The following is a 12,139-nucleotide window of genomic DNA, read 5'->3' as shown; positions in this document are numbered from 1 at the left end:
CTTCAATTGCAAATATAAGCCCAACCACCAGCTCGGCTTTTAGACCTTTCGAGTCTAATCCTCTCTCTGTTGCGCAACTCGGCCACTTTCAGCGTTTCAAGCTTGTTCGAACCCTCAAAACTTTTTGAGGAATCACCCACCCGCCGCTGTTGAGAATTCAAGAGAGTGAACTGAACGCTGATTGGCGGCTGTGAGTTAGCTGATCGCTGATTGGCTATCGGTGCGCTTGCCCCGCCTTCCAACTCCCGTACTATTTGTTTTAGTTTTTAATCGAACGTTTCCTGCCTATAATTCCTCTTTAAAGTGTTTTAGCGTGTGTTTGCAGCAGAGAGCAGCGATATTTTTTTCTAAAATAAATATGTATATGTGATGTTCAATGTCGTCAGAAAAGATATATATATATATGATATGCACGCTATTGGTCAGTCCTGGGGTTCAGAGGTTGATGTGTAAATATCCAACATGGCGGCCCCCGTAGATGACATGTTTTGTCGCTGCGTGGATCCTGGCAAAATTAGTCATTGCATAGAAGTCAGATTTATCGACACTGTTAAGGTATGGAGCATGTTAGAAGTACATCCAACTCAGATTATGTGGCTCAGTCAAATTTGATACGGGTAATTCGCTTTGCTTGGGGAGTTAGCAGCACCCTTCTCGTCTCAGCCGGCTTATTCTCATCGCGTGACAGAACCTGCTGATCATCTAAGTGTTTATAATCTAAAATATGCTTTTTGTGACAAATGATCAAATTCATATTCTTTAAAGTGGTGTCATACGAAATGGGGGTCTCTAACTCCAGACAACCTCACTTCACTTAATTAGGTTTTTAGATTTAGGAAAATAATGTTATTCATTTATTTTTATTAATGATGTTTTCTCCAGGGAAAAGGATTATTTGCCAAAAGAGCTTTCAAAAAGGGCGATATTATTTTTACTGAGCGACCTCTAGTCTCATCACAGTTCTTGTGGAATGCCTTGTACAAATACAGAGGTGAGTTAATGCAATATTTAGATGCCATTTAGATGAATTGCATTATACCAGATGGTAAATGGCCTCTTAAAACTGGTACTTGTGTTTCCCTTGGAAGCAATGGTATACCAATATAAGGTGCATTATGATAAATGGTTGAACAATTGTTCCTGTGTTAACTGTATCTGGCATGGTTCTTCCCATATGTAGCATGTGAATACTGTCTCCATGCTCTGGAGACAGCAGAGGAGAATGCCAGGAGGTTGAGTGGTTTGCCAGGTCTGTGTCTGCCCCATCCTGAGCTGTGTAAAGTGCGACCTGACCGACACCAGTCCTGTCCACAGTGTCCAGTATGTTCTCTGCCATATGCTCCTGTTACAGTCTGTTTTAAAGGGTTAGTGCACCCAAAAATTAAAATCCTCTTATCATTTACTCACCCTCATGCCATCCCAGATGTGTATGACTTTCTAATTAATTTTCTGCAGAAAACAAAAGATGATTTTTAGAAGAATATCGCAGCTCTGTTGGTCCTTCCATTGCAAGTTAATGGTTTCCAGACTTTTCAAGCTCCAAAAGGCATATAAAGGCAACATAAAAGTAATCCATATGACTCCAGTGGTTTAATCTATGTCTTTAGAAGCGATACGATATGAGGTTTGGGGGAGAAACAGATCAATATTGAAATCCTCTTGCTGTAAATTTGAACTTTCACTTTCACATTCTGAAAGTTAAAGTGAACATTTATAGTAAAAAAAAGGATTGTAGAAATATTCATCTGTTTCTCACCCAAAGTGATTGCATTGATTAAGAAGACATAGATATAACCTCTGGAGTCATATGGATTTCTTTTACGCTGCCTTTGTGATTTTTATATATTTTTTTTTAACTTGAAAGGTCTAGTCACCATTAGCTTGCATTGTTTATAGCATGGACATACATAACTGAAATATTCTTCTAAAAATCTTTATTTGCAGCAGAAGAATGTAATACACATCTGGGATGGCATGCAAGTGAGTAAATGAGAGAATTTTCCTTTCTGGGTGAACTAACGCTTTAAGAAGATTATTAATACATATGAACATCATAGATATTGCTTCATTATCTGTTTATTTGAAAAAGGCAATTCAATTCTTTATGAAATATTATTATGAGATGCACATAATATTTTGAGGCTCAAAACACATTTGGTACACAGTTGCTCTTAGAAAAGTAAATCTTAAATCCAGTTGCCTGCAAGCAGCAATTACTGGGCAAAGCACCGAAAAGGCAGGCATTGCACAACATTAACCACAACCCACATATGACATAAAGAGCAAAGACACACAACATTAGTCATAGCCTCAGGATGGATATGAATCTATGACTTTCCATTCAACAGGACACTGAAATATCCACTACACCACAGTGCCACTTAGCTGTCATGTCAGTCTGTTGGTAAAGTGACATGAGAAGTTTAGAGTCGGCAAACAAGTGTTTATTATCTTATGAACTATAGGTGGTGCTGTCTCAAAACTAAGGACATGATGTAGATCAGGGGTGTCAAACTCAGCTCCTGGAGGAGCACATTTCTGCAGAGTTTAGCTCCAACACAAATTTAAATATTCCTGAACCAGCTAATCAAGGCCTTCAGCATTTCTAGAAAACTATATGGCAGGTGTGTTGGAGCAGGTTTGGAACTAAACTCTGCAGGACTGTGACCCTCCAGGAGCTGAGTTTGACACCCCTGATGTAGATGATGCATTCCAATTTGCTTTTAAATCTGACAATCCTTTTAAAAGATCTATCACATTTTAATCAAATAAAAAATGGAATAATGAAGCAGGAAGTGCAGTCTACGTTGTTGTAAGCACAACATGAAGACTCCGAGGTCAACCGTAGTAAAAATGTTAAATACATTTATGCTGGACTTGAAATCACAATGTTTTGAACATCATTCCAATGCATTAACCACTGGGCCATGTAGCTGAAAAATTTATATAGATGAAGTCCTCATGACTTAAGGAGTCCAAAGGCATCAATCTCATTATATAGGACAAACGGTTAAAAAGATGCATGCAAAACAATCAATACATGCAAATGGACTTTATTTGTTGCCCCCTTCAGGTGATGTATTGTAGTACTGAGTGCCGGCAATCTGCTTGGGAGCAGTACCACAAGGTCCTGTGTCTCGGCCCCTCCCATGATGACCCAAATCATCCAATCAATAAGATGCAGGATGCGTGGAGGTGAGTTGTCTTTGAGTAGCTACACTGATGAGCTGACCCGCCGATGCATGGGAAGGTGTCCTGTAGTATCTGGACATTAGCAGCAAATCCTTCAAGTCCTGTAAGTTGCAATGTGAAGCCACTGTGGATCAGACTTGTTGGTCTAGCACATCCCACAGATACTCAATCGGCTTGAGATCTGGGGAATTGTGAGGCCAGGGCAACACCTTGAACTCTTCATTATGTTGCTCAAACCATTTCCAAACAATGTGTGCATTGTGGCAGGGCGCATTATCCTGCTGAAATAGGCCACTACCATCAGGGAATACCATTGCCATGAAGGGGTGTATCTGGCCTGCAACAATGTTTAGGTAGGTGGCACATGTCAAATTGACATCCACATGAATGGGTTCCCCACAGAACATTGCCCAGACCATCACACTCCCTCCACCGGCTTGTTGCCTTCCCACAGTGCATTCTGGTGCGATCACTTTCCCAGGTAAATGGCACACATGTACATGGCCGTCAACGGGATGTAAATAAAGTGGGATTCATCGGCCAGATGCCCTTATTCTACTGCTCTAAGGCCCGGTTCCAATGCTCGCGTACCCATTTTAGACGCTTTTGACATTGGACAGTAATCATGGGTTATCTTGCAGCCCCATACGCAGCAGGGTGCGATGCACTGCATGTTGACACATTCCTCCCGTAATCATCATTAAAAGTTTCTGTGACTTGTGCAACAGTAGACCTTCTGTCGGTTCAGACCAGACATGATACCCTTCATTGCCCTTGCGTATCGATGAGTCATGAGCGCGCAACACCCTGTCGCTGGTTTGTCCCTCCTCGGACCACTGTCGGTAGGTACTCAACATTGCTGGCCGGGAGCACCCCACAAGCCTTGCTGTTTCAGAGATGCTCTGACCCAGTCGTCTGGCCATAACAATTTGGCCCTTGTCAATGTAGCTCAGGTCTTTACTCCTCCCCATTTCTCCTGCATTCAACATGTTGACTATGAGAACTGATTGTTCGCTTACCATCTAATCTACTCAGACCTTGAAATGTGTCCTTGTTAGGAGATAATCAATGTTATTCGCTTCACCTGTGAGTGGTCATAATGTTTTGGCTCATTGGTGTAGATATCCTCATGTACTGAAAGCATTATGCCGGACATTAAAGACATAATGCATTCCATTGCTTTGTCAGTAATGGATTGCTTTGCTTTGTAAGCCGTTGATGGAAAATCGTTCTTTAACATATTTGCCTTGAATGAAATGACTCTGCTCTTGCATATCAACTGATTTTTAACTCCGTTTTATATATTGTTTAGGAGTGTGCACTATCCTCCAGAAACCTCCAGTATCATGCTAATGGCTAGGATGGTGGCCACCATCAAGCAGGTCATTATTATTTATCTATTAACATAAACTTTTCGTAAACGTGACATATTAGTGTATCAATGCTGACCAGTATTGTTATTTTTTGTTACAGGCTCAAGACAAGGGACGCTGGCAGAGGCTGTTCTCTAACTTTTGTAGTCGTACAGCGAATGAAGAGGAGGAGATAGTTCATAAAATGTTGGGAGAGAAGTTCCAGGTAAATTGAAAGTCCATAGTCCTTCCCTTTAATGCCAAAGCAGTGTTTTCTTCCATCCCTCATTTATATGTGTATTTTTCTAAGTGTCTCAGTGCCATGCTGTGCTCCGCCTTGTCAGCTTACTGGTTTGGTGGAAACTTGTGAGGGACAAAGACTTGATTTAAAATATGGAAGCTTATAGGAATTTGCACACTGGAGGAAAAACTTGTGATTTAATGATGTGAATCAAAATGCTATGTTCTAGAGATCGTTAATTAAAAAAATCCCCCAAAAAGCACTTTTTTGTTATTTTCAGGGACAGCTGGCCTTGCTGCGTAATCTGTTTACCACAGCTCTGCAAGATGATCATCTGAGTCAGGTCATCCATCCATCTTTGAAACTAGAAATATATTATGTAATGTATTTTTCATTGTCAAGGCTGTTGGTAGATTTTGGAACTGACAATAGGGGGAGTTAACACTTTTTTATTATCTATTCAAATGCACAGTAATCATCCAATGCCAGTGACCTCCAAATGGCCAAATATTGGCCAATTTATCGGCCTGTCATAACTCTTCACCGAGTGTAATGCTGGAAGATCAAAATAGAATCCATTGAAGTGCAGATGAATGTAAAGTTAATTTGTTCTGTGTTTTAGTGGTTCACTCCAGAGGGATTTCGCTCTCTCTTTTCCCTTATTGGGACCAACGGTCAGGGTATTGGTACCAGGTAAGATCCAATGAATGTGCCTGTTGTATTTACCTGTTTCTTTAAGATGTATACAGCAGACTTAATACTATACATTAATTGCAAGGCATCAATGTATACTATATATATTTCTTAAACATTCTACTTTAATTCTTCTCATTAAAATTGTGCGATTAATTAAGCCCAAACCGCATAAAGGCATAGTTCACTCAAAAATCTAAATTCTCTCATCATTTACTCACTGTCATGCCATCCCAGATTTGTATGACATTATTTCTTCTGCTCAACACAAATGAAGAATATCTCAGCTCTGTAGGTCCATACAATGCAAGTGAATGGTGGGAAGGTCCAAAATGCATATAAAGGCAGCATAAAAGTAATCCATAAAACTCCTGTGGTAAATCCATATCTTCAGAATCTATATGATATGTGTGGGTGAGAAACCGATCAATACTTAAGTCCTTTTTTTACTAGAAATCTCCACCTTCACATTCTTTTGTTTTTGGCGATTTGCATTCTTTGTGCAGATCACCTACTGGGGCAGGGAGGAGAATTTTATATCACAGGAGTCTTATGGATTACCTTTTATGTTGCCTTTATATGCTTTTTGGACCTTCAAAGTTCTGACCAGCATTCACTTGCATTGTATTTACCTACAGAGCTGAAATATTCTTCAAAAAATATTTGCTTGTGTTTAGTAGATGAAAGAAAGTCTTACACAACTGATGGCATGAGGGTGAGTAAATGATGAGAATTGACTTGTTTGTGTGAATTATCCCATAAATGTGAAGACTTGACCACCATTCCAACATTTTGTATATATATATATATTTTTTAAATTTGTGTGGGGTTGCATTTACATTTTTTGTCATCTTTATACAGTAATTCAGGTTTAAAATATAATTAAAAAATTGAAGTTTATTTTAGGTTGACTTGCATTGTTAAAATGTTCATCATTCAAAATGAAACAGATGGTGATCATAATATTTATCAATATTTGACCATAGCATTACCTTTACACAACTAAAGCCTAAATCCTAAACCTACCTTTTATTGTTCTGCCTTGCAAGCACTGCTATTTCCTTTAGAAAATGGGAATCTAGTGTTCCTTAATTGATTTTGATGTGATTTGTGTCTCTCTGTAGTTCACTCAGTCAGTGGGTTCATGCATGTGATGCACTGGAGCTTCCTGGCCAGCAGAGGGAGCATCTGGATTCTTTTATTGACCAGCTGTACAAGGACATTGACAAAGGTCATTTTTCTCTTTGACGTCCACCTGTTTATAATTTACACTCATTGCACTGTATACCTGAACAGATTTAATCCATTTATAGTTTTTGACACTCAAAAATGAAAGAGACACATTTTACCTCTTAGACAGCCATCGATCTGTGTAAAATATGATTGTTTTGTGCAGAAGTGTGAAATAAATCTGATAGGTGAAGGGTTTCATAGATCACATTATTTTCTTTTACAGAAACTGGTGATTTCCTCAACTGCGAGGGCTCGGGACTTTTCTTGCTTCAAAGCTCATGTGAGAATAGTCTTTGTTCACACTGGCAAATGCTTAAGTTTATACAGCTGTGCAATTTTAATTTCACATAGAAGTTGCCTGAGTGCTGGAAAGAATTATAGATCACCGTAAAGAAGTGCTGGCCTACAAAGCAAAAACGTAGTAACTAAGGCAACACTGAAACTGATTTTTGACTGCCTAGCCAAATAAGGATGATTGTATTATTATAAGGAAATATTATATTATTGTGGAATATGATATATTCTTCTGTTTTCTCTGTATCTGAGCATTGTTGAGCCAAACTCATTTGTGACAGTACAGATCATGGTCTAAATAAGAGACCCAATTTCAGTAATAAAATGTGTGTTGACTGAATTACCTGCAAAACTTTCTTATTTCTGTGGAACACAAATGAAGAAATTCTGAAGGCTGTGTTGTTTGCACTTTACCATATAATTATAATCATTAGGGACTGAAGCTTTAAAGCTTAAAAAATGTGCATAAAGTATCATAAGTTGTCGAAATGACTCATGCACTATATTCCAATTCTTCTAAATTCTAAATGTGAAAAACAGACAGAAGTCATTCATTTTTGGGTGAACCATTGCTTTTAACAAACAAGATTAATTGTCATTTCCTGTGTTGTCAAGGTAACCACAGCTGTGTTCCCAATGCTGAGGCCTCATTCCCTGACAACAATAACCTCCTCCACCTCAGCGCCCTGAGTGACATCAGCCCTGGAGAGGTCAGAGGAGCATGTTGGAAAATAAATGCTAAGCCGACCCTCTGAGGGAGGCCTGTAATATTCTAAAGCCTTGAGTGTTTTGTTGTCATAAAAATTATAGTTTAGACTCGCAGCAGTTTTGGCAGGTTATCAGGTAGATTGAAATGACCTACATGTGCTGCCTGCTTTTTACTTGGCAGATATTTATTTATTTCATATGTCTGATTTGTTTATCTGAATCTCCAATGGATGACAGCTTATTATGACATAGTCAGGTCATCTGAGTCAGGTTAACTTCACATTGTAGTCAACAAAGGCTTTTAACATTTTGTGTACACATTATGACAACTAATTATAATGGTAATACAATTTAGTATTTTCTCTGTCATAGTGACCATTGTTTTCCTCCTGGCAACTGAAAATGAAATTTCTGTCATTATTTACTTTGTTGTCCCATAGTTCAAAAATGAAGTATTAGGCAGAATTACACCATTATGCCTTTTAAAGAGAGAGTTCTCTGCCCCCCAGCCCTTTATCATTTTATTTTTATTTTTCTCCCCAATCTGGAATGCCCAATGCGCTCAAAGTACTCTGTGGCGTATTGACTCGCCTCAATGCGGGTGGTGGAGGATGAATCTCCGTTGCCTCTTAATCTGAGACCGCCAATCCGCACATCTTCTCACGTGGCATGCTGAGCGCGTTACCGCAGAGATGTAGCGCATGTGGAGACTCCACACAATTCTCCTCTGCATTCACGCACAACTCTCCACGCGCCCCACTGTGTGCAAGAACCGCACATTATAGTGACCACGAGCAGGTTACCCCATGTGACTCTACCCTCCCTAGCAACCGGACCAATTTGGTTGCTTAGGAGACCTGGCTGGAGTTACTCAGCACGCCCTGGATTCGAACTTGTGACTCCAGGGGTGGTAGTCAGCATCAGTACTCTCTGAGCTACCCAGGCTCCCAAAATTCTCTCATTTATTCCCCCTCATGTCATCCCAGATGTGTGACTTCTGCTGAACACGGACAAAGATTTTTAGAAGAATATCTCAGCTCTGTAGAACCACACAATTCAAGTGAATGGTGGCCAGAACTTGGAAAGAGCAGCAGCAAAAAAGCAGATACAACAGCATAAAAGTAATCCATAAGACTCCAGGTGTTAAATCCATATCTTCAGAAGCGATATGATTTGGGTAACCGATTCACAGAAGTTATTTTTTACTGTAAATCTCTATTTTCACTTTAACTTTGAGATATATAAGTGAAAGTGGAGATTTATTGCTAAAAAGGGACTTAAAATGTAGGTCTGTTTCTCACTTTATCATATCACTTTTGAAGATATGGATTTAACCACTGGAGTCATATGGATTGATTTTATACTGTCTTCATATGCTTTTTGGACCTTCAGATTTCTGGCCACCATTCACTTCCATTGAAAGGACCAACAGAGCTGAGATATTCCTCTAAAAATCTTCATTTGTGTTCAGCAGAAGAAAGGCATGAGGGTGAGTAAATTATGAGAATTATCTATATTTTTGGGGGCAAACTATTACTTTTATGTGTTTAACAGGCAGTTTTGTGGGGTTCTTATGGTATGGTAACCCCAAAGACATTAGCCAAAAATGACAGTTTCCTCAAAGACCACAGCTGACTTGTTAGAGAGCATGTGGAAACATAAAATAGCTACTAAAAGTGACTTTTTCAAATATATACATAACACCACATTTCACACTGAATTAACAGAGTTGTCAGACACAGTGTTCAAGGTTTCTGACATTTTCTATAGCCTCTAAACAGAAAACTGTTCAAAAGCATTATTTAAATGGAACATAGTTGGTGCATATTTGATTGTGTCTCTCTCTCTCACGGTTCTATCTCCCTCTCCTTCTGCAGGAAATTTGCATCAGCTACCTGGACTGCTGCCAGCGAGACAGGAGTCGTCATAGCCGGCACAAGATCTTGAGGTAAACAAATGCAATCCCTTGCTTAATCTTTCTGTGTGAAATGGCCCAGCTGAGTTTATCTCTAGAGAGAATCAATGGCCTTGGTCACTGGCAGCAGCTCTCAGCCTGGATAACCACAGGGGCTGTTGGGTTTCGGCTGGGCCTCTGCTCGCCTATTGATCAAATGAAATGCCTGTCAATCAGCAGCTGCTATGCTGCCTGGATAACCAAAGGAGGGTTTGTTTGGAAACCCCACTTGAACTATATTCACTTTATTCCTGTGAAAAGCCTCACTTCACCTTGAAAAGAACTGCTGATCTTCTTGGCTGTTAATTCGGGATGAAAGACAGACCTTTGAAACTGATAGATATAATTTTTTTTCTTTATGGTATAAAAGTGGATTGGAATACATCTTCTGTGTATTCTGATTCAGTAGATAAAAGGTTGTGTGGTCTGAACACTTGCATCTGAAAGATTAAGTGTGCTGAAATGTTCAATATTAAGCATACACAGTGGATTAAAATGATAAACTAGTATTTCCTGCACTGCTACAAATAATTTCAACTATTTGTATTTATTTTCTTTCTTTATTGATTGATCCCACCTTTTCTTGCCATAAAAATAGCCTTTGAGGCTTATATGGCATTAATCAATAAAAAAAGAAAAAATACAATAAAATACAAATTACAAGCACGAAAGAAAAGGAATTTGGGAATTAAACAAAAAATTAAAGAAAGCATCTGAATTGAGTGCTACTTGCAAAAACAAACACAATGTGACCAGTGTAGACCAATTCACGAACAAACAACTCTTATGAGCAGATTCTTTTTAATGAATCATTCAAAACGACTCAGAAACAACTACTGAATCACTTACTGACTGGATGTTTATACAACCTGTACTTAAAGGAATATTCTGGGTTCAATACAAGTTAAACTCAATCAACAGTATTTGTGGCAAAATGTTGATAATCACAAATGATTTTATTATAATTTTTTATAATTATTATTGACTCGTCCCTCCTTTTCTTTAAAAAAGCAAAAATCAAGGTTACAGTGAGGCACTTACAGTGGAAGTGAATGGTGCCAATTTTTTGGAGGGTTTAAAGACATAAATGCAAAGCTTATAATTTTATAAAAGCACTTGCATTAATTCTTCTGTTAAAACTCCTGTATTATTGGAGCAGTTTCATTTTTACAGTTGTTAGGTTTTTTTTACAGTTACATCGTCATGTCAACAAAGTTGTAAAATTGGCTATAACTTTACACTTATAAATGTTTACTTAATTTTAGTGGGATAAAAGTTAACACATTGTTTATGGCTATACTTTTAAAACAGTGAGTATTTGAATGGTTATGGATTGGCCCCATTCACTTCTAGATTTTTGCCCAGCCCAACATATCAACAGTGGCAGATGCAGTCTTTGGGAAACCTGTTTGAAAACAGTAAATATTGTTGCAATACAGTTTGGTGACACCAGTGGCATGACATCAGCATGGAATGACAAATTTAAATATTCACACAAATATTTGTTATAATAATAATAATAGAAAAACACTTTGACCATATTGTCACAACTGCAAGAACAGAATGCTGTAGGAAACACTGTGAAATGTCATTAACATTTTCCTCTCATTTTTAGGGAAAATTATTTATTCATCTGTTCCTGTCAGAAGTGCATGTCCCAGCTGAACGATGCAGATATGACATCAGAGGATGAAGAGGAAGTGGAAGGAGAGGGAGACGACATTGAGGATGAAATGACAGATGTGTGATTCTGTTTGGCTTCTCTTGACCCCCCCCCCCCCAACCCATATCACCTGTTTATATGTGGACATTTCCAACACCTTGATCCAGTTGTCACACTATCTACAGCAGTATAAAGAAAACAACACACACAGTAGCAGTGCATTTGTTCGGCTATCATAACCTTAATATAAAAGCCTATGCAAAATATAAGCGCAGTATATTTTTATCATGTGCGTTCTTGTCATGAATTTCTACCATTTCTGTGACATTTGGTTTCATATTCTCTCATACAATGTATGCCCATTGTCTGGTAGAGGAAAATCACTATTGGTTTAACTGATGGAACGGTTGTTTTTGAAATCATGATGTGGTTGTTAAAGGAATGTTCTTGGATCAATAAAAGTTACAATCAACTGCATTTGTGGCATAATGGTGGTTACAAAAATAATAATTTACACTTGATTTTTCCTTTTTTTTTTTTTTTTTTTTAAGAGACAAGTTACAGTGAGGCACTTACAATGGAAGCGAATGGGGCCAATTTGTGGAGGGTTTAAAGGCACAAATGTGATGCATTTTTTATAAAAGCACACATTCATTCTTTTGTTAAAACTCTTGTATTATTTGAGCTGTAAATTTGTTTAAATCATAATTTTTACAGTCAATTTTGTGTGTGCGGAGATGACATCATTATGGCAATGAGGTAACTTTACACCTAAAGGCGCGTAAACGATTTTATTACACTAAAATCAT

The 12,139-nt window shown here is 38.3% G+C and overlaps 1 protein-coding gene across 1 annotated transcript; it reads left to right on the top strand.

The window, feature by feature from the left end:
• The first annotated feature begins 245 nt into the window (after positions 1-245).
• LOC127660070 (histone-lysine N-trimethyltransferase SMYD5) lies at positions 246-11,797 on the top strand. Its single transcript, XM_052150135.1, has 13 exons — positions 246-555; positions 883-991; positions 1,181-1,320; positions 3,074-3,195; positions 4,505-4,574; positions 4,666-4,770; positions 5,066-5,128; positions 5,408-5,478; positions 6,603-6,709; positions 6,935-6,991; positions 7,621-7,715; positions 9,591-9,661; positions 11,283-11,797. The coding sequence occupies exons 1-13, from the start codon at positions 463-465 to the stop codon at positions 11,413-11,415; spliced, it is 1,236 nt and encodes a 411-aa protein (XP_052006095.1). The 5' UTR covers positions 246-462; the 3' UTR covers positions 11,416-11,797.
• Positions 11,798-12,139: the final 342 nt, after the last annotated feature.

The sequence above is a fragment of the Xyrauchen texanus genome, chromosome 19 (assembly GCF_025860055.1).
Source record: "Xyrauchen texanus isolate HMW12.3.18 chromosome 19, RBS_HiC_50CHRs, whole genome shotgun sequence".
Classification (NCBI taxonomy): Eukaryota; Metazoa; Chordata; class Actinopteri; order Cypriniformes; family Catostomidae; genus Xyrauchen; species Xyrauchen texanus.
This window is presented reverse-complemented; position numbering and strand designations above follow the sequence as displayed.